This window comes from Vigna umbellata, chromosome 9 (assembly GCF_029865625.1).
Source record: "Vigna umbellata cultivar VRB3 chromosome 9, Vumbellata_1.0, whole genome shotgun sequence".
Taxonomy (NCBI): domain Eukaryota; kingdom Viridiplantae; phylum Streptophyta; class Magnoliopsida; order Fabales; family Fabaceae; genus Vigna; species Vigna umbellata.
In genome coordinates this window covers 6,553,157-6,576,629 of record NC_142173.1, presented here as the reverse complement: position 1 = coordinate 6,576,629, position 23,473 = coordinate 6,553,157, and the positions used below count along the sequence as shown (strand labels likewise).

Genomic DNA, 23,473 nt, shown 5'->3' with positions numbered 1-23,473 from the left:
TCCAATGAAGAATAATGATATTTAAGTTTAATTTATAATACGTTAATAGTATAGATTAAAGAATTAAAAATTACATAGAAACATAGGTAGCTTTACACTGTCACTACTATCATAAATTTTGATACTAGTTTCATGTAAAATATATATATTAAGCTCCACTTTATGACATATCATATAGCTGTTTTGTGTATAAAATGCCTTGACACAATGGTTAGTTGTGTAAAAAGTAATTTGAACTAATTATATAGCTGTTATTTTATCGGCAACAAACACTAGTGTGAAAATAAATTTTTACAAACGCGCATATTAAAATGCAGTGATAGCTTTGTTATTTAAAAATAATAATTATATCAGTTACCATTCTAATTGATGTTTGGTTTAGTTACTAATTGTTACTACCGAGGGCGCGTAGCCGATCGGAAATGTGTAGACAATACCGAGCGGATAGAAACAAGTTTATTATGGCCTAGTAGTCTGAGTCCAAGCCGTCCGAGCAGGTCTCTCAAGTTCAACACGTCCGCTCGGGCAGAATTATAACGTACGGTCGGATAGACCAATAAAACTGGAAGTGGAGACAACAGTCGAAGGCTCATGAATGTGTGATTAATGAGGTAACGGTTGTTGTCGATTATTAAAGATGTGCATTGAAAGCTATTAAAAGGAAAAGTAAGGGGTAAGATTCTCTGAAAACATATAAATAGAAAATAATGGAGAAGGTAAATTCTCTGTTCTTGAATATTATATAGACTTGCTAAAGCCCATTCTGACTTGAGCGTTGGAATGTTTGCTGCAGGTCAACCCATTTGCGTTGAAACACAAGCGAAAGGAGAGCGAAAGGCGAAGGACCGATCAGAGGAGAAGGAGTGTTTCCGGGCGGAGATAGCAGGAGTTTCTCCGGTCCCATTCAGCAGAAACATTTTGGCGTCCACCGTGGGGCCGAGGATCGTTGAAGAACAACCTTTACGACCGTAAGGATGGAGCAAGACCCAACAGCATTTTTACAGGAGATGAGAAGGAGAATAGAGGCAATGCAGGCGGAAATTGAAACCCTTAGGGCTGAGCGTGATGCGGCCAGAGGGGCGCAAGCTAATCGTCCATCTTCTGCAGGCGCCCAGACACCACCAATTGTAGAGATGCCGAAAACCGAGCCAAACTCGGAAGAGGACACAGATCCCATTCCTGATAGTTATTATCAGGGAGAGGAGCAGAGTGAGGCTGGTTCGCATTGGATCGCAAACCGTCCGGCACCGGCCGGTCGGGCAAGAGCATTGCATCCGTTCACAACCGCAATCATGGAAGAACAGATTCCGGAGAGAGCATTTCCAACTCTAGAGAAGTATGATGGGTCGAGTGATCCGGAGGAGCATTTAAGATCCTTTGTTGATGCCATGACTATTTACTCACCCAGGGAGAATGTGTGGTGTAGAGTTTTTTCCTTGTCAATAAAGGGAGAAGCATTGGCATGGTTCCACTCGTCGAGACCTCGAACCATCAATAACTTTGCCACTTTAAGAAATATGTTCGAGCGACAGTTTTCGACGGGTAGAGCGCGAAATCTGACGTATCTGGAGTTAACCAACATAAAACAGGAGAAAGGAGAGGGTCTTAGGGATTTCATGGATAGGTTCAATAGAACCGCACGACAAGTAAGGGGAGTAGGCAAGAAGTTTACTATCAGTACTCTGGCCACTACGTTGAGGCCTTCCCCGTTTGCTGATAACTTGTTCGTAGAGCCCTCGCTAACCCTGGACGAATTGCAAGAGAGGGCCGCTCGGTTCATTAGAATAGAAGAAATGAGGGCGGTCCAAAGGCGGCAGCAGGAGCAAAACTCAAGTTCAGGACAGGAGAAGAAGGAGAGTAAGAAACTGTTCGTACCAGGCGAGCGGTTAAAGGGCCAGAAGTATAGAGATGGCCCGAAGGGGGCTAGGTACGAAAGGTACACCCCGTTGAACACTCAAAGGGCGAGAGTACTGGAGGAAGCCCTTAATGCAGACTTGATAAGGGTGAGACCCTCCTGATCATCACCCAAGGCAGATGGAAGTAAGCATTGCACCTATCATCTAAACATAGGGCATAACACCGAGGACTACACGGTGTTGAAGGATAAGGTGGAAGGATTGATCCGGACGGGTCATCTGAGGCAGTTTGTTAAGGAGGAAAGAAAGGTGAGAAGTCCGCCCAGGAGGGCTAGGGCGGAGCGAAGTGATGAGAGGGAGGGCAAGCGTCCCAACCGTCGACGGAGTAGAAGTCGTAGCCATGACCGATCGCTGCGAGGAACGATAAACACTATTTCGGGTGCTTTTGCAGGTGGGTCATCGGCGTCCGCGAGAAAAAGAAACCTGAGGGAGCTTAAGAGCGTTCATAGGGTAGATGTGAGAAAGCGCTCTGTGCCGCCTATCACATTTACGGATGAGGATTTCCATGCTCCCGATCCGGATGAGGACGACCCGATGGTAATAACTGCGGTCATTGCCCAATATAGCGTGGGAAAAGTATTGGTGGACCAGGGCAGCTCTGTTAACATTCTGTACTGGAAGACATTCCAGCAGATGGACATATCCGAAGACCTGATCGCCCCGTACAACGAGTAGATAGTAGGATTCGCGGGGGAAAGGGTAGATACAAGAGGATATGTGGATCTTAGAACGTGCTTGGGAACCGAGCGGACCAAGGAGGTGAAAACCAGGTTTTTGCTGGTGGATGCAAACACCTCTTATAATGTGCTATTAGGACGATCGTGTTTGAATGCATTCGGGGCAATTGTTTCCACACCCCATCTCACGCTGAAATTTCCGTTGGACAATGAAACCATTTGCACCGTTCAGTCCGACCAGAGGATTGCTCGAGAATGTTATATGGCGGGGTTGAAGGTTCAGCCATCGTAATTAGATCCACCCAGTCGGCATATGAGAAGGCGTTCGGAGGTAGCCATGGCAGATTTGGATCCAAGGACTAATACGGACGATCGGATAGAACCAATGGGAGAGACAAGGCCCTTCAGCCTGGGGCAGAAGGATGAACAGGTTACTACCATCGGAAGTGAGTTGGAAGAGGATCATGCCAAATTGATAAGTGCGGAGTTGAAGAAAAACCACGACTTATTTGCTTGGACTACAGCCGACATGCTAGGAATACACCCAAGGGTTATGTCGCATAAGCTGGCATTATTCAAAGAGGCCCCACCAGTGGCCCAGAAGAAGCGAAGATTGGGGGAAGAGAAGTAGTCGGCAGTGGCAGTTGAGGTGAAGAAATTGTTGGAAGCAGATTTCATCCGTGAAATCAAGTACACCACTTGGCTGGCGAACGTTGTGATGGTAAAGAAGATGAGCGGACAGTGGAGAATGTGTACGGACTTCACCGATCTAAATAAAGCCTGCCCCAAAGATTCTTATCCATTACCAAGTATTGATGCGTTAGTGGACGGGGCTTCAGGGTTCCGTGTGCTATGTTTCCTGGATGCTTATTCAGGATACAATCAGATCCCCATGTTTCCCCCGGACAGTGATAAGACAGCGTTTATCACCGAGCGGACGAACTATTGCTATGAGGTCATGCCGTTCGGGTTGAAGAACACAGGAGCTACTTACCAACGGTTGATGGATAGGGTTTTTGCTAACCAGATCGGTAGATGCATGGAGGTTTATGTAGATGACATGGTGGTGAGGAGCCATTCGATTGAAGATCATGTGAGGGATCTAGCGGAGGTTTTCCACCAGGTTTGCAAGTATAACATGCGCCTCAATCCAGCCAAATGTAAGTTCGGGGTGCCGACGGAAAAATTTTTAGGATTCCTGCTAACCACTAGAGGTATTGAAGTGAACCCCGACAAGTGCAGAACGATACTAGAAATGAGGAGTCTGCAGAAGCTGAAGGAAGTCCAGAGGTTGGTGGGGAGATTGACTTCATTATCTCGCTTTATTCCCAAGTTAGCCGAGCGGATAAAGCCGATAGTGAGAATCATGAAGAAGAGTACTGGTAATGATTGGGACGACCAGTGTGAGCAGGCCTTTAATGTGGTTAAACGCATACTGGTCAGCCCACCGGTCATGGGACGACCCGATGCGGGGCATGCATTACAGTTATTCCTGGCGGTCTCGGAGGACACGATCAACTCAGCGTTGGTGCCAGAGCAACCTGAGTTCAAACTCGTGTACTTCGTAAGTCGAACGTTGCAACCAGCGGAGACCAGGTATAAGCGAGTTGAGAAGATCGCTTTGGCATTGGTAATGGCGGCAAGGCGCTTAAGGCCATACTTCTAGAGTCATCAGGTGATTGTGCGAACAGATCATCCGATCGCGAAAATCCTACGTAAACCAGATCTGGCTGGGAGAATAGTGGGCTGGTCGGTGGAGTTGTCTGAATTTGGGTTCCAATTTGAGCCGAGAGGGTCAGTCCGAGGGCAGTATTTGGCCGATTTTGCGGTCGAGTTACCAGGTGAAGAGGAAGGGCACCACGAGTGAATGCTTTATGTGGATGGCTCTTCGGAGAAATCCGGTGGCGGTGCAGGCATTGTGTTGGAAGGACCGGACGGCTTTGTTGTGGAGCAGGCAATTGTCTTTCGGTTCAAGATAAGTAATAACCAGGCCGAATACGAAGCAGTGATAGTTGGGCTCGAGCTGGCTAAGGACTTGGGGGCATGTTCGGTCAGATGCCGAACGGATTCTCAATTAGTAGTAGGACAGGTAATGGAGAGCTTCCAAACTAAAGATGATCAGCTGCTTCGTTATTTTCATAAGGTAAAGGAGTTGGTGAAACAATTCCGGACGGTGGAATTTCAGCATGTGCCGAGGGAGTAGAATGCGAGGGCGGATGCCTTATCTAAACTCGCCAACAATAAGGGGAAGGATCACTTGTCGTCGGTCATTAGGCAGGTTATGATGAACCCTTCGGTGGAGTGTCTGGCAGTCCACAAGATCTCCGCTCGGCCAGACTGGAGGAAGGATATAAGGGAAGTCATTCAAAGGCAGGAGAGTGGATTGCACGTTCGGGTGGCTGATGCAAAAAAGGTCGCTCGATATTTGCTGATAGGAGAGGATATGTATAAGAGAGGCTTCTCTTCACCTTTATTGAAATGTATATCTTTGGAGGAAGCCGAGTATGTGATGAGGGAGCTGCACGAGGGGGTATGTGGAATGCATACCCGGCAGCGAGCGCTACGTGCCAGGGTGATCCGAGCGGGATATTTCTGGTCGACGGTAGAGAAGGAAAGCAAAGAGTTTGTGAAGAAGTGCTTGAAGTGTCAGGAGCATGGCAGGAACTTCCATATCCCACCGGTGGAGTTGCATAGCTTAATGTCCCCTTGGCCGTTCGCGCAATGGGGAATGGATATTGTCGGACCCTTTCCGGTAGGACGAGCTCAAAACAAATTTCTATTGGTGGCGGTGGATTATTTCACTAAGTAGGTAGAAGCAGAACCGCTCGCAAAGATCACGGCTGCAAGGGTTCAAAAGTTTGTATGGACGCTCATATGCAGATTTGGAATTCCCAAGGTCATAGTCACGGACAACGAGCGACAGTTTATTGACAAAGGCTTAGCCGAGTTCTATAAAAGCCTGGGAATTAAGCATGTCACGAGCTCGGTGGAGCATCCCCAAACGAACGGCCAAGTAGAAGCGGTCAACAAGGTAATAGTCTCTGAATTGAAAAGAAGGTTGGCAGATGCTAAAGGAGTGTGGGTGGACCAACTTTAGGAAGTGTTGTGGGGGTATCGTTGCACGTCGCACGGTACAACGGGGGAAACCCCGTTCAACCTAACGTATGGAATGGACGCGATATTGCCGATCGAGGTAGGGGAACCTACCATACGAAGGGAAGTGCAGAGTTTGCAAGATAATAATGACGAGCTGCGGGTAGAGCTAGATACCCTAGATGAGCGGAGGGAGGTAGCAATGATCCGAATGGAGGCTAAGAAGAGACTGTTGGCGAGGCGTTATAACACCAAGGTCAGGTCGAGACAATTTGTTGAAGGAGATCTTGTGTGGAGAAAAACGGCTGAAGCCCGACGAAACCGATCGGTGGGAAAATTAGCTGCAAATTGGGAAGGCCCCTTCAGGGTGGTGGAAAGCTTGCAGAATGGAGCGTACCATCTAAACCACTTGACAGGAAAGGCTATCCCCAATACATGGAATGCCTCTCATTTAAAATTTTATTTCAGTTAAGAACTATGTATTCAGTCCATATCAATAATATTATATTTCATGAAATTTGCATCATGTTTTCACAGTCGAGTAGGCGAGGCAGATTTCTTTCGTGAACTCTCACCTTGGTCTTAGGGCACGCTTCTAGAGAGCTCCTAAGACCTAAACCGAGCGGGTGAGGTAGATTTCTTTCGTGAACTCTCACCTTGGTCTTAGGGCATGCTTCTAGAGAGCTCCTAAAACCTAAACCGAGCGGGTGAGATAGATTTCTTTCGTGAACTCTCACCTTGGTCTTAGGGCACGCTTCTAGAGAGCTCCTAAGACCTAAACCGAGCGGGTAAGGCAGATTTCTTTCGTGAACTCTCACCTTGGTCTTAGGGCACGCTTCTAGAGAGCTCCTAAGACCTAAATCGAGCGGAATGCTGGTGAGACAAACCAAGCACGAAACGAAAGGGCAATGCTTGAAAAGACGAGTAAAACAGGAAAGCGTAATAGAAATGGTGAAAGCAAAGCTGCAGAAAGACTTGGTATTTTCATTAATTTCAAAAAATTGTTACAACTGAAGTTTGAAAGCGGTAAAATCCTAGGTCTAAAAACTAAGGATTGGCCTTGAGCTTCACCGGTCTCTCCGACCACTTCGACAGCAGTCTCGACATCTTGGACGGCCGGAGGAGAAGATGGGGGAATATGGATGGGCACCAGTTTTTTATCCACCACCATCATGCTCACGTCAAGGCGGGGGTCGTCAGTAGGCACTTGGAAGAGAAGGTGACATTGGGCGAGAGCCTTATCAAACCCGAGCACATGCTCGTTTACCACCTCATCACCCAGTAGTTTGTTTTCTGCCTCCAACTTGGTTACCCGATCTTGGAGAGAATCCCGCTCGGCTGTTAAGGTTGCGTTGGATGAGGTGGCCTTCTGGAGGTCAAGCTTGGCATCGTCCAATGACCGTTGCATACGCCGTTGAGCAGTGCGGGCCTCGGCCAGCAGAGTGCTAGCTTTCTTTTTGTCCTCGGCCGCTATCCGTTCAGTCTCGGCCAACCGAAGGGTAAGGTCCTGGTTGGCCTTGAAGGCAGAGTCGAACTGTGCTTGGAGAGCTTGGAGCTCGGCGGAAGCAGAAGCCCTCTTTTGGGCGGCATACGCCAAGCACATGGCCGACCGCGCGGTCAATTCCAGTGCCATGTTGGAGGCTTCTTCCTCGGTCATCCCGCTGACCAGAGCATTTTCCTCAATGAAAAGGTCAAAATGGAGGCGCTTCGCCACCCATGAGTCTAGGCTCAGCAGCCCGGAGAGGGGAAGCCCGTCGGGAAGATGCCTCTTAGCTTTCTTCGACTCGGCCGAAGTCTCCCGAACGGCCTTTCGCTTCCCTTTTTTCTTGTGCTCGGACTCAGGCAGGGGAGCTTGGGGAGCCTGTTTGGAAATAACTTCGACCGGGGGAGGAGGAACGAATGTCTTTTGGACTGGAAGGGAGGTGGCCGGCGTGGCAACAGCCGACGGGGCAGGAGATGCGCTCCCGCTCGGTTTTCTTACTTCGCCTCCTTTCTGGGCGAACAAGCGGGCAAAGGTACTGTTCCTGGATGGATCCATCTTGGACAGATAATCTGCAAAGCGACAAAAAATTCAATTAAGTTACAAATGGCTGCTCACTAAGGCGGTCAAAAATAGCTTACCGAACACATTAGATGGAAGATTTTTGTTGCCCAGGAAACCGATCAGAGCGCGGCAAGAGGACTTAGCGGGTAGCTGACAGAGTTGATTTATCAAGTCCAAGTCCTCGGGAGTCATCTGAGGTTTCGGCCATGAGAGGACCTTCCAAGGATCTCGGGTCCAATAGAAAAGAAATTTGGCCTCTCGGGCGGGGGTGAAAAAGCTCTGGTACCCGGATTCTGTGGGCACAACCTTAAAGAAGTGCCCTTTGAAGTCTTTGTAAGAGCTGTTGAAAAGGGTCAACAGGTGCTTATTGCCGACCGTCCGAAGGGACACCCAAGGTTTGGTCGGGTGAGGTTGTACGTGAAAGAAGTAAAGAAAGGCCGCAAGAGTCGGCCGAAGAGCTAAGCCGGTGCAGATGGCGGAGAACGCCTGCATGAAGGCCCACCCGTTCGGGTGAAGTTGTGTGGGAGCCACATTGAGGGTCTTTAGAACACCCATCTGGAAGTCAGAAAAGGGGAGAAGAACCTTGAGGTCTTTGAACATAGTGGCGTACACATAGAAGAAGTCGGAGGGGTAGTCACCCCGACCATGGCAGACGTGCTCGGTCATCTGGCAGATAGCTAGCTTGAAGTGCTTGGCGTCTTCAGCCTCTTTGACTAGGCAGATATGGCCGATTAAATCCCAGAAGGGTTGGCGGTGGTAGAAGGAAGACGAAATTTGTCTAACTTCTTGAGGCGCCAGTTCGTTGCCGGGGACAGTGGGCCAAGCGCGGGGCTTTCCATCCCAGGCGCCGGTGGAATCAACGTGGATAGGAACCTCATCAGGAGCGTCACTATCAACCAAGAGATCGGAGGAATTTCCGGAGGGCGAAGCCCCAGCGCCGGTGCCTCTAATGGCAACTAGGAATGAAGATGGACTAGCATTCTCATCGTTAGCATACCCCCTACCCTCGTTGCCGGAGAAATCAAAAGACATGGTTACCTGAGGAATGAAGACGGGAGAGCAGAAGTGAAGCAGAAAGGAAGAGTTTGATGACGGCAGAGAGACTGAAGTAAAAGTAGGGTAAAAAACATGAGTATTTATACGAAGGTGAGAACCGACTCAACGGACACATTTGAAGCGTCAACCGCCAAAGGATCTGACGGCCCAAGAGATTTGACGTTTCAGGTACCGAAAGATCTGATGGATCAGGTGATCTGATGTTTCGTGTTTATATTTTCCGCTTAAAAGTTACCGCCACCATTTTAAGTTTCTCGCTGGAGCAAGAGTTAGACAGAGAAAGGAGGGGAGCTGAGCAGAGAGTACTTCAAAACCCTACGCAAAAGTATTCTTGCTTGGGCTTGGGGGACCTGTGTTACTACCGAGGGCGCGTAGCCGATCGGGAATGTGTAGACAATACCGAGCGGATAGAAACAAGTTTATTATGGGCGAGTAGTCTGAGTCCAAGCTGTCCGAGCGGGTCTCTCAAGTTCAACACGTCCGCTCGGCAGAATTATAACGTATACGGTCGGATAGACCAATAAAACTAGAAGTGGAGACAACAGTCGAAGGCTCATGAATGTGTGATTAATGAGGTAACGGTCGTTGTCGATTATTAAAGATGTGTATTGAAAGCCATTAAAAGGAAAAGTAAGGGGTAAGATTCTCTGAAAACATATAAATAGCAGATAAAGAAGAAGGTAAATTCTCTGTTCTTGAATATTATATAGACTTGCTAAAGCCCATTCTGACTTGAGCTTCGGAGTGTTTGCTGCAGGTCAACCCATTTGCGTTGAAACACAAGCGAAAGGAGAGCGAAAGGCGAAGGACCGATCGGAGGAGAAAGAGTGTTTCCGGACGGAGATAGCAGGAGTTTCCCCGGTCCCATTCAATTTGGGTGATCGTTGATAGACTAACGAAGAGCGCCCACTTCCTGACAGTCAACTTGAAGATGTCGATGACCAACTTAGCTAAGTTGTATATCAAGGAGATCGTTCGTTTGCATGGAGTGCCTTCGAGCATCATTTCTGACCGAGACACGAGATTCACATCTCAGTTTTGGCAATCCTTGCAAGGTGAATTGGGAAGCAAGCTGCAGATGAGTTCCGCTTATCATCCTCAAACGGACGGTCAGTCTGAAAGAACCATCCAGACGCTTGAAGACTTACTGAGGACGTGCGTCCTAGATCACTTAGGCGCTTGGGATGAAGTCTTACCGCTAGTGGAATTCACTTACAATAACAGCTTTCAGTCTAGCATTGGAATGGCGCCGTTTGAAGTTCTCTATGGTAGGTAGTGCCGAACGCCACTTTATTGGTTCCAAGAAGGAGAGAACGTGCTAACTGGACCCGAACTTATCCAGCAAACGACCAAGAAGGTGAAGTTAATACAAGAGAGGTTGAAGACGTCCCTAAGCAGGCAGAAGTCCTATGCAGATAAGAGAAGAAGACCTTTGGAGTTCACTGCAGGAGATCATGTCTTTCTTAGACTCAATCCGATCACTAGGGTAGGCAGAGCCGTTCGTCCAAAGAAGCTATCCCCCAAGTTTGCTTGACCTTACCAAATTCTGAGAAAGATCGGACCAGTGGCGTATGAGCTGGCCTTACCACCTCAACTGTCGAACCTTCACCCAGTCTTCCACGTTTCCCAACTCCGGAAGTACATAGCCAACCCTTCTCATATATTGGAGTTGGAGGACGTTCAACTTCGCCAAGACCGAACGCTGGAGTTGCAACCAGTTCGTGTGGAAGACAGCCGCACCAAGTACTACAAACGAAAAGACGTTCGTCTAGTGAAGATGGTGTGGGACGGAAAGATTGGCGACTCAACGTGGGAAGTGGAGAACGCTATGAAGAACTTGTACCCCCAGCTGTTTCTGGGTAAGTGCTAATTTTCGAGGACGAAAATTTTTGTAGTTAGGGGGAATGTCAGACCTTGGAAATTGGGCACCGAACCCCACACTGTTAACTTTAATTATTAAACCAAAAACCCTCTGTCAGAGTAATTAAAACGCACCCAAACCCCTCTGCACTAACGCCAGGTGTCGAGAATGGAAGTTTCGAAAATCAGTTAGTGGGATGCAGGTGTCAGTAGGAGAACGGACGTTGGTTTTTAAACAAAAACTGATTTTTTCTGAAATCCGCGTCACTCTCTGTATGCATTCATCTTCTCCAAAAACCTGATCTTTCGAATTCTCCTTCTTCTCTCTAGAACATTTCCATCTTCTCTCTACTATAACTCACCACTCTCTTCTCCGATTCACATTCAGAAACCGTAGGAGCATTCTCTGAGTTGTGAGCTTCAAACTGAACCGAATAGATCCAAGTTCTGAAACCGGTAAGTCTCTCGACTCTAGACGCTCGTTTCTGAGTTACATGCAAACCAAGATTCGGCTGCATGCAAGGGTATAAGCTAAATTCTTCTGCGTTTTCTTTTGGTTAGACTTAGTTGGAGAACTTAAGAAAATCGTTGAAGGTAGAAAGCCATAGTTGGACGAGACAAAATCATACTCTTAGGACGTTCACCACTGATCCAGGTAAGGGAAGCTTATATAATTTAATTTGTATTTGCATATTGTTTTACTGTATGAACGATCGCTGTTATAATGAATGAATATGGTATGTGTTGGTTGATATGTATGCTGATGGTTGATATGTATGAATGATTAATGTGAATCATATAAAGTTTGTAAATTGATATTTGATATGAAGTTATAAAGTATGAGCTGATATGTTGAAACTTGAAATTAAAAATAGATGAAAATCTGAAATATGAAATCCTCACTATGATAATATACGTTCGTCATCGAACGGTCTTATACCGTTCGGTTTTCTAGTAAAGTGCCTAAAAAGGAATTCTTTCATTTGGAAATAATTCTGATCGAGAACGAACGTCCTGTGAAATACTATGTTTGAGCGTTCGGCTCAGCCTAGTGGTACCCGTATATCTAAAATAAAGTTATAATACATTTATACCCTTATACTTTAAAATTAGTAACGCTCGGTCTTATACCAGCGGTTTTGAGAAACCCCTGCTAATACCGACGGTTTCTTCAAAAATCGTCGGTAATTTTTTTAGTAATGGAGTTTTTCCCCACAATTTCTCTAACCACGGGCAAAGCACTTTCCGGGAGTTAAAACCGCCGAAAACGAAAAAAAAATCCCGAGAAAAATTATTAATTTTTGTAGTGTATGTTGATATTTTATTACATCAAACTTTATATTGTTTTTTTAATTTTAATGTATACTTCAAATAATTGCATATAAAATTGTAAAGATTATAAATTTACATTTCAAATATTTGTATAACAATAAATATCAATAATTTTTATATAAATATTAGGATTGATTTAAAAATAATAGTTTTATAAATTCAAAATTTAAATTTTAAAACAATTTTATAACAATGTAAAATAAATATATTTAAAATTTAAAAGCAAATTTTAAATAAATTTCAATATAAAATTTGAATTTAAATAAACCTCATATTATTAAAAATATTTAATAAAATATCAATTTTAAGAAAAGCATAATTATAACATTTATATAAAAATTGAATTTGGTATTAATTTGAAGATAAGCAAAATTATTCAATTTTAAAAAAATAAAGTTGAATTGAATCAAAATTTAAAATACAAATATCAAATTAAGATTAAGACGCTCACTAAAAACAAAATAAAAGTAAATAAAAAAACTTAAAAATCACAAATTAACATATGATATATATTTAAGAATATTAGATAGTGATAAATAAAAGAAAAATCTAATTATCACACATTCTAAAGAATAGAAACTAAAATGAAACTCTTTAAAATATAAAAACTTAATTTCTGGAATAAAATTGTTGGTGCAAAATTAGGGTCCGATCGGGCATACTAGACTTGTTCCCACCTGTTTGGTATTATCTAAACACTCCCGGTCGGTCAATGCTATTCGGTAATAATACTAATTAAAAGTGATAAATAATTATAATAAAAAATTATAAAAAATAATTAAAAAACTAATAAAAATGATTGTTAATGGATTATAAATCAATCCAACTTAACCAAAATAATTGTTAATTATACTTTTATTATAAACCTTTATGGTGTCAAATTCCATATCAAACATGAATACACATAATAAATCTATGGATTGTACAGCTTGCCGCCACACGTGCATTTCCAGATCACAGTCTCAGGCCCAAAGTCATCGGGTCGCTGGAAGGCTGTGTGAGGTTGCTCAAAGGTAGAGTGGGTTTGTTGTGGAACAGGAGGTGGCAATGGTACAAGAATTGGTTTGCAAGGTGTGCAGTTGTTACACCTGGAAATGCAGGTTGGTGGACTTGATCCGATAAGCATCTTAGGCCTATCCGTTGATGACACCAAATTTTCTCCAATTTCACTATCTGCTAATACAATTATATAAAGGTTAATGATTTCATAGCCAAAATGACAATTTAAGTATATATATCTATATATATGAAAGAACTTCATACCCTTGATAGAAGCAGCACCGCTACTGAAGATCAGTGTACAAAACAATATCAATAACAAGACATTGCCACAAAGAGTTTGCTTCACTGTGGTATCCATGTTTCCCTTCCTCACTAACAAGTCCAAATAATTCAAAGGTTGTGTTGCATTCACTCTGCCACCATGGATCTATATAACCAAATTCTCAACGTCCTACTCTTAATTACAAATCGAAAGTAACCTTATAAAATCCAAATAAATAACATTAAAAGAATAACATTAAAAGAAATGTCACGAAATCTATGTAATTAATAAGATTTATTACATTTATAAATATATTTCTAAAAATTTTTAATGACATTTTTTCAATAGAAAATGTTACAAATGTGTTTTAACAAAACATTAATATTACAAGTTTACATGGTGTAGCTACAACTACAAACTCTAGTCCAAGTGATACTAAATTTGCACAGTTTTAAAGATGAGGAACTAAATTAGTTTAAAATTTTAATAAGAGAGTGTCAATTCTCAATTTTGTCCGAGTAACTAATAATATATGTTTCGGTATGGATGTTTTCCAGTGTGTCTTTGTTGCTTTTAAATGTCTTTGTCGCTCGCTTTTCCTCAATTGTTGTCGTTCATGCTCCTTCAGCTCGTATCGCTCGTCTACTTTCGTCAAAGGAGGGGGAGGTACCTACAAAGATACTCCGACGCTCAAGTCAGATGTGAGTTATGGAGCCTCAGCTCTCAAGAAAGTGATTATAATATCACCCTAGAATATTGTCTAGAGTCTCTAGAACGTAGAGGGAACGTACTTGGACTTTTGCCCTGTCATTGTATTCATAGGCCAATAAAAATAACCTTACCTAAAAATCTGGTTAGTTATTCAAAAATATCTTAACCGCTTAAAATATCTAAGATATTTTATCCAATAAATATCTTACTATACATGCCCCCCAAGTCCGAGTTAACCGTTCTGTTTTATGGACGTGGTAACTATAGGACTTATGAGTTTGAGGGAGGCTGTATTCGCTGTGTTAGGGAGCGTGTTTCCGGTCGTTGCTCATCTGTGGACTGAACAACGGGTTTTATGGGTTTTCTTTTTGCCCTAGACCGACCGAATGCTTGAAAATTTGATGTTCTTGGCCGAACATAAGGTAGGCTAGGGGATGGTCCCCTAGGTTTGATGTTCTGGGTGTTCTAGGGCCAACATCTACTAGAGGGAGTGTATCCCTTTATTCAATGCACCTGGGTGTTCTAGGGCGAACAATTACCAGGTCTGGGAGTGTTTTCCCGGTTTTGAGTGCTTCAGCATGGACGACTCTCTAGTGTTCGCTTTTGTATGCAAGATGTGCTTATCTGCACTGTAAAATGAGAAAAAGAGTAGCCAAACAAACCAATGTATTTACAAGATTTAGAAAATTAATATAAAAAATAGATTGTTATAAGGCTGATCGGTTGATAGAGTAAGATCGCTCGGTCTTTGGTTGATTGTCTCTTGTGACTTGTAAGATACATAATATCAAACATATAGGTTAGACCGTTCGATCAAGATTTAAGTCGAGCGTCCGATCGTTAGTGAGGCCGAATGGCCGAACATCAGTGGGGCCGAATGACCGAATGCTGGAACACTTGGGGTCATGGATGACCGAGCGGTTGAGGTTGAAGGACCAAAAACCTGCGAGGCTGAACGGTCGAATACTTGAACACTTGAGGCCAAGGATGACCGAGCGGTGAGGTCGAACGACCAAAAACATGTGAGGGCGAACGGCCAAAAGCTGGAAAGCTTGAGGCCGCAAAAGGTTGAACGATTGAGAACGAAGGACTGACAATATGTGAGGCCAAACGGACGAGTGGTGGAACGCTTGTGGTCACGGATGGCCGAACGGTAGAGGCTGAGTGGCCGAATGAAGGAACATTTGATGTCACGGTTGGCCGAGCGATATAGGCTGAAAGGTCGAACGTCCGTGAGGCTGAGTGGCCGAATGCAGGAATGCTTGAGGCTGACAATTGCCGAACGTCAATGAGACCGAATGGCCGAACGGTTGAGGCCAAGCGGCCGAACGTCATTGAGGCACAATGGCCGAGCATCAGTTTGGTCGAATGACCGAACACTGATGGAGCCAAATGGCCGAATGCTGGAGTATTTGAGGCCATGGATGACCGAGCGGTTGAGGACGAAGGACCGACAACATTTGAGGCCGAACGGCCAAGTGCTGGAACGCTAGTGGTTACGGATTTCCGAACGGTAGAGGCCGAAAGGCCGAACGTCCATGAGGCTGAGTGGCCGAATGCAGGAACGCTTGAGGCCACGGGTGGCCGAGTGGTAGAGGCCGAGTAGCTGCCAGGTTTCATAATCGGGAGACTGACTCTATGTTTGCGTGCGCCAGGTGTTCTTGGGCGAACGTAACCTAGACTAAGGGATGATCCCCTTGATTTAATTTTTTGGGTGGCTCCATCCTTGCCAGTGGTGTGCGCGATTGGGTTAATTGGATAAGGCATCGGTATCTGTTTCGACCGAATCTGGTGGGACCCTATTAAAACACTTACAAATGGTAAAGACCGGCGAACGAATGATATCACATGCTAAGGATCGGACGGACGCTTGGTTACGGACGGACGCTTTCTCACGAGCTGAAGCAGACCGACCGGCTTTGTCTCTAGGGGGCACTAGAAGTTGGTGAAAACCGGACGGTTACCTCTTGGCTGAGGGCTGCACGCGCTGGGAAGGGCCGAACGGGCTCTCTCGTCGTTTAGTCCTGGTTGTAGTATTCGTCATCTCTCTCCTCGCCTTCCAAGTCAAGTGGTCGTGTACCTTTAGTGACCGACCAAGGATGTCAATCCTGGGTGGGCAGCCACTCGGTTCTGTTGATCGGTCACGATGGACACTCGGTCTTGTCGGTTGACCTGGATGGACGACCTTGGATCGCCGCTCGTTCTTGATGGTCGACCTGAATGGGCGACCTTTGGAGGATGACAGGACTCGGTTTTGTCGTGGACTCTGTCGATCGCTTATCTTGGTGTTGGATGATCGCTGTTAGGACGATCGCTATTGATGGCGATTGACGTGTGCCCGACTAATGCCTCGATGTCATTATCTTTCACGATGACATGATCGTCCTGTCTTGGAGGCTGACGACCGCTTACTGACGATCGCTTCTTATGGACTCGTTAATACAGGGCCTGCATATTATTACTAACCGACCGGATGAAGGTGACCTCGGAAGACCGCTCGTTCTACGTTCAGTTGGTCAAAGGTCAGTCCTAGTTTGGACACTCGTTCTTGATGGTCGACCTGGATGGACGTCCTTGGAGGACCGTTCGGTATATGTGTTGGACGGACCGGACGGTACAGTATCTAACCCTTAAAAATAGAGTTCAAGCCAAAGTAATGGAGGTGTTAGTTGCCGCGCTCACAGTGGATGGCGGTGACATCGAGTTCGCACAAGAGGCTTGAGAAATGATTTCGTGAATCACTGTCACGGAAGTTGAGTGCGACACCAGCGGCGGAATTGCCCGTCGTAGGGGTTGCCATTGTAAATGCGGAAACCGTGGTTATTGGCAAAGACGCAAACCTGGGTGCGGCGGATGACACGAAGACTGTACTGGACGGTGATGGAGGGTGACGTGAGGCTAGACTGGATGAAAAATGTCCACAACAGAGAAGCAAACATCTGTTCAGAGATTCACTCGCCAACACTAAGTTGTCGATCATGTTGGTGATTGAGCCGTGGTGTCCGGAGTTTGACGTTTGGGGAATAGAAATTGGGTTGGATGACGTGGAGGCAGAACCGAACGGCGCGTGGATGCCATGAGTGCTGCGGAAGACGCGGAGGATGGGTCGGACAATACGGCGGACTTGGAGGCGCCGAAAGGGTTTGTCTTTGGGTGACAACCGTCTTCTCCATAGGCAATGGGGATGCGACTGATAAGGGCATCCAGGGTATTTCCTCAAACTGCAGATTGACTTTGCTTATGAGCTCTGTTTTGGTCACCGAGGAGGTACCAGGGTGACTTGAAATGCTGAGAAGCATCATGAACTTGCTGATGAAACTTCATGTAGAGATGATGACTTTTTTGCTGTAGTTTTTGCCTTGCTATAGATTCTTGATGTTGATCCGAAATAACGATGTCGAGACCGAGCGTTCGTCTTGGCTCCTTGCAGTATCAATGGGATGACGCTCAACCCCATGGTGGGCGCCAAAATGTTTCGGTATGGATGTTTTCCAGTGTGTCTTTGTTGCTTTTAAATGTCTTTGATGCTCGCTTTTCCTCAATTGTTGTCGTTCATGCTCCTTCAGCTCGTATCGCTCGTCTACTTTCGTCAAAGGAGGGGGATGTACCTGCAAAGATACTCTGACGCTCAAGTCAGATGTGAGTTATGGAGCCTCAGCTCTCAAGAAAGTGATTATAATATCTCCCTAGAATATTGTCTAGAGTCTCTAGAACGTAGAGGGAACGTACCTGGACTTTTGTCCTGTCATTGTATTTATAGGCCAATAAAAATAACCTTACCTAAAAATCTGGTTAGTTATTCATAAATATCTTAACCCCTTAAAATATCTAAGATATTTTATCCAATAAATATCTTACTATACAATATATATTCTATTGAAATCAGGGTTACGTAGTTCTTTTGAAACTGTTTGAAAAGTTTGTTTGGAATTTGTTTGAAAATTTTGTTTGGAAATGATTATGGATAATTTTGGATTTTTGGGAAATGAAAGAAAGAGAAAAGGTTTTTAGCACAAGGATGCATGTACTTAACCTTTAAAATATTTTTTTGGTATTTTTTAGGAAAGAAAGAGAAAAAGTTTTTAGCACAATGCAATGCTTAACCTTTAAAATATTTTTTTGTTATTTTTTATAAAAAAAGAGAAAAGGTTTTTAGCACAAGGACGATGCGAGCGATGACACATTTGTTTAACCTTTAATATATTTTTTTGGTATTTTTTTTATAAAAAAAAAAGATTTTTAAGATGGGAGCGATCACACATGTGCTTAACTTTTTAAAATAATTTTTTTGTTACTTTTAATTAAATTTTTTTTTTAAAAAAAAGAAGAAATCATTTTTTACTTTATGATTTTTTCATTTTTGTAATTTTTTCTTATATAAATTATAAGAATAATAGTTATATTTACATAGGATTTAATAAAAATTTTATTTAACGAAGTATTTAAAATAAAACAATAACATTATAATAGTATTTACGTGAGAAAAGCAACGTCCAAATCAGAAAACACATTAAAACTATACTCAGTTTATTTTTTAAAACTTTTGTAATTTTATATTTTTCTGTGATTTTTTATAACATAAAAAAAGGTAAATAAAATTTTAAAATACACAATAAAATCATCCGAATAATAATAAAAAATAATTAGTAAAGTGAAGAAATAGTAAAACGTGAATGCAATGAGCAATTAAGAATGTATATGTAGTGATCAATATGTAACAGATAAAATGAAGACAAGTAAACATAAATAAAGCACAAGACATAGGGATGTGGGCTAAAATTATGAAGCACACGAAGGTAATAATAAAATAAAAAAACAGTATAATTAAGAAAATAAAAGTAAGATTGCAGTACTAAAATCCAATAAGAGCAAAGGGTGCAGAGGTAAATTAGGGGTGTCACACGCAAGTTTTGGTCTAGGTCCAAACCCCTTTATCTCCAGCTTAGAATGCTAGGGTTTCCTCTCCACCAAGGGAAAACAGAGTCGAGAGGGGGAGCTCTGTAACATCCAGAAAAATTCAAAATTTTACGCCAATTTTTTTCTAAACATTGTGAAACTAAACCATCAAAAGTTTAAGCGTCTTACAACATAAGGTTAAAACCTTACAAATATCAAATTCATTATTCAAAGACATAAAATTACTTTAAAACATGATAAGTCCCCACGCGTCGTGCTACTTCATCTCTGTCTTATCTGCAACGCCATCTACTCCCATACAAGTACGATCATCGTAGGTGGAAACCACAACCACAACATTTCAGGGTGAGTAACGAAGAACCTAACATAACATAATTTCAATATCAAAATATCTCAACTTAGATTATCCTAATCACAATCTTACATTACAACGCAATATTCAACTCATAACTTAGATCATCACCACCCAGACTATAATATTCAACTCATAAATCAGATAATCACCACTCAGACTATCAAATTCACAATATTAGTACCTCAGATCATAACCACTCGGACTATCAAAGTCATAATATTAATACCTCAAATCATCACCACTTAGACTATCAAAGTCACACATCACAATACATCACAGTATTAAACTCACAACTCAAATTATTGACACAAGCTTCTGTTGTTTCCTTGAATTTTTGTCGTACCAAACCTGTTTCGCAAAACAGGGGGATTCGAGCCGTCTTCCATCGCAACTTTAGACCTATCTCCCCGACTCCTCAAGGAATTACGAGTAAAAACTTCGGTTAGGCGCACCCACCGAGCGCTATACTCACACGAGCCGAAGTCATTGGGCGAGACATCCAACCCTCTCTAGTCCCCACGCATGAGGAAAGGGTGACACTCGAATCTCAGTCTCCATAGAGACTCAACACACTATCGTATCGCAATACGAACACCATCGATTCGACAAAAATTCTAAGGAAATGACAGACCGCTTACTCTCACAGTTTTACCATCACACTCGAACCTCAGTCTCCGCAGAGACTCAACACACTATCGTATCGCAATACGAACATCATCGATTCAACAAGATTCCAGGGATATATGACACAACGCTTGCTCTCACAATTTTACCATCACAACCATCACCATCATATATAAAGTCAACTGAATTCATTGACTAACAAATAATTAAATAACTTAATTTAATTATTTATCCTACTGCCGCACTCCTCTAAAATTACTAATTTCACTCTTCCGTCAACTAGAACAACATTTCTAGTGCACCCCCACTTTTTCTAATTAATATCCAACATCAAAGAAAAACATAATTCTAATACACCCTTTTTTTTTTCTCTAAGCACACTCCTCTCTATATCTACATTTTCAAGTGAACCCCAACTCACCAAACATCTCTTTCACTCCTCTCATTCTTTCCTCTTCCAACAATGGAAGAGAATTCTTAATGCCCTCTTACCCACACTCTTGGTTAAAGAGTGTAGATAAGTGCTCCCAACGAGTAAAATTGAATGCTGTCCACACTGACCTTTGCTTGTTATTTTACTCATTACTCTCTCTACCGAACTCCAAGGCTAGGGTGACTCTTCCTTTCTCTCACCAACTTGGTTGCTCTCCAAAATCTCTTCTCCACTCTCCAAGCGTTAACCTCCCCAAGGTCACTTACAAGCCTCCTAAGTCTAGAAAACATGTACCCACCCAAGCAAAGTGGAAAACAATATGTGTCCACCCAAGCAAAGTGGAGCAATATGTGCCCACCCAAGCAAAGTGGAAAACAATATGTGCTCCTCCAAGCAAAGTGGAGCAATATGTGCCCACCCAAGCAAAGTGGAACACGGCTTTGGAAGCCACTTCCACGCTCATCATAACACTTCAATTTCCACTCTGCTCAGCTTTGACCTTTGATGACTATTTTGCTCATTACTCTCTCTACCGAACTCCAATTGAGTTGATTCTTGATTGGTTGAAAACTACACTCAAATATCTTTCTTTGGACACAAAAATCATAATTTTTGGACTACAGGACTAGTTGCAGTAAAATTATTAAAATTGGAAGTTTAACCACGCTCTGGTCTGCTTTGCTTTGACCAGCTGCAGGTCTGATTGTGGTTGTAGGTGGAGGCACGATTTTGATTTAGGGCTTCTCGTTCAGTGTTTGGACATGGAGGCTCACATCCAGTCGCCATGGTCTTCCCGTTTCCAATTTCTACTTATTCTGCAGATTTTTCTGGAAGAGGCTTTGTTGGTGTTCTGCATATTTTTCTAGACTCCTTGGATGACAAAAAAAATGGGAAAGATCAAATTTTGAAAACTTTGAAGGTTCGATCAGCAGCTGTTTGTTCAAAGGACTCAAAGAATTTCATGTCTCCAACCATTTCTGCGTCTTGCAAGATCAATGAGTCTCCCCCGAAAGAGAGTCTTAACTGAGCAGAACGATGAGGATACCATCTGACCACTGAAAGAACTGATACTGATACTGTCTCAGTTCATTTAACCAAATTGAATACTAGATACCGTTTCAAGTAAAGAGAACCGAGACGAATACTTTTTATCCCGCCTACGTATGTCTCGGTTTGAGAACCGATGTTCATGACTGATGCCTATTCATTAAACTGTACTAGTGTTACTATCATAAAAAAATTCTATCTTTGATGTATCATAAACTTCCTTTAAACCTTGTAAAAACATTGCTCTTCCATGAATCTTTTAAATAATCTTACTTCAAATACAATATATGTCATTGTTATTGTCAAATATATTAAACTTCTGATCTAACTTATATAACAAGTTGCATCTACTATCTTGTTATCAATTTTTTTTTTCGATTGGTGTGAAGACTAACTTTAAATTTTTTATTTTATATTTTTTTCATAATACTACTAACATTTTTTTTTTTCAGTGACATGAATTGATGGATGAGAATTGGATATCTTGTTGTAGTTCGACTTAGGCTATTTTTATATACACGCTTATATACATATAACTCTATATAAATTCATTTTAGGTAGTATAATAGAATTTTTGGTTACAAGTTGATAAAAGTATTAAATTGATTGTTGAGCTTGTGACAGGTGTATATGGCATATGAAATGTTAGTAATTGATCTCTATCTACGTGTGGGGGTGGATGTTTGGTAGTCATCATGCCTCAAAAATGGACTCTTACGGTAGAATAAAATTTTATATCACTTTGAACAAAAAATAAAAAAATCTCAATATTTTATTTAATATGATTTTTTTAATATTTTTTGGTAATTTACTTTCTATTTTATTTAAATTAGTGGTGACACAGTTTAAAAAATGACCACTTCTTAATAATGTTGAACTTCTCTAAAATTGTGAATTGGTTCTTGTAAATAACCAACATATTTGTGTATGTGTTGGGTAATTGTAGGGGTGATGATTCATTGCTTTAAGGTTGGATTATGGATATATTTATTATGTTGCATGTTTTTACGGATAGCATGCTTGATCATGGACTGGTTGTAGTACACAATATTATAGAGTTATGGACGTTCAAAGCCATTGAGTAACCTGGTGTTGGGTTAGGCTTTTCCGGTAGGGATTGATGGGTTTAGTTTAGGAGATGGAGTTTCTTTTTGAGAATACAGAGAAGGTCACGAACAGGTTTGGTGTTATGATTATTGTAAGAGAAGAGTTAATGGTGTTTTTTTTTTTAGGTTGAAGCATGGGCGAGGGTATTTGAGTAGCTCCTAGGGGTTTATTCATGTGGAAAAGTCTCCAAATTATCTAAATCATTGTAGGGTTGTTTGTGAAGCGATAGGACATTTGGTTTGGAGGCTTTAAGTGTGTGAAATTGGATGTAGGAGAATGGATAGACATTTGTATTAGGGGTGTGTATGAAATTTCTGGAAAGTCTTGAAAAGCGTTAGGATCGGGTTTCAGTGTGGAGGTGTGCACTCTAAAATTCATGAGTATTTTGTGATTATTTTTTCCATTGTCGTAAGTTATTTAGGGTAAAGGGGAATGTTAAGGTAAAAAAGGATCGTGCATTACATATAAGCACTTTCTAGTGTTCCTTAAATGAAGGGCAGTTAATAATTAGACTCCTAAGAAAGGTGCAAACATTGTCCAAAACCTTTATGGATTAGGACGATGTTACCTTCTGTATAATAATTGAATGTTTTCTTTTCTGAAAATGGTTGGGTTCATCACATCATCCATCTATATCGTGTTTCACATACATCTTTACATTTGCATAATTATCAGAAACAGAATATCTAATATACATAAATAAAAAAATTATAGTAATTTTAAACAGGCATAATGATAAGTAATAGAGTAAAACTAAATATTTAGATATTGTTATAAAAACAACATGACTCGTAATAAAACTGGTGTAAAATTGTATGAGGTTTCATTTAATTGAAAAGCTATGTTCTTGATATCATTTTCACTCTTTTAATTATTGGTCATTTTATGTCTGTGTTTATCTGTCATTTTTCGATAAAGAAAAATGATTCTTTGACACGGTTTAAGTAAATGACATTCATTTGACACGCAGTGGGGCCCATTCACTGTCAATGTCATCAAGGGTAAATTTGTCATTTGCATGCGCTGGTTTGGTAAAA

The 23,473-nt window shown here is 42.3% G+C and overlaps 3 protein-coding genes across 3 annotated transcripts; 2 read left to right on the top strand and 1 right to left on the bottom strand.

The window, feature by feature from the left end:
- The first annotated feature begins 974 nt into the window (after nucleotides 1–974).
- Nucleotides 975–2,591, top strand: LOC124845868 (uncharacterized). Its single transcript, XM_047323054.1, has 2 exons — nucleotides 975–2,003; nucleotides 2,103–2,591. Exons 1-2 carry the CDS (start codon nucleotides 975–977, stop codon nucleotides 2,589–2,591), a joined length of 1,518 nt encoding a protein of 505 aa, XP_047179010.1.
- Nucleotides 2,592–5,762: 3,171 nt separating this feature from the next.
- Nucleotides 5,763–6,158, top strand: LOC148192437 (uncharacterized). The gene has a single exon (XM_088099198.1). The coding sequence runs from the start codon at nucleotides 5,763–5,765 to the stop codon at nucleotides 6,156–6,158; it is 396 nt and encodes a 131-aa protein (XP_087955324.1).
- A 6,733-nt stretch (nucleotides 6,159–12,891) lies between these two features.
- On the bottom strand, nucleotides 12,892–13,338 carry LOC124845867 (EPIDERMAL PATTERNING FACTOR-like protein 5). Its single transcript, XM_047323052.1, has 2 exons — nucleotides 13,242–13,338; nucleotides 12,892–13,151 (listed from the first exon to the last, which is right to left on the bottom strand). The coding sequence occupies exons 1-2, from the start codon at nucleotides 13,336–13,338 to the stop codon at nucleotides 12,892–12,894; spliced, it is 357 nt and encodes a 118-aa protein (XP_047179008.1).
- Between the last annotated feature and the right edge of the window lie 10,135 nt (nucleotides 13,339–23,473).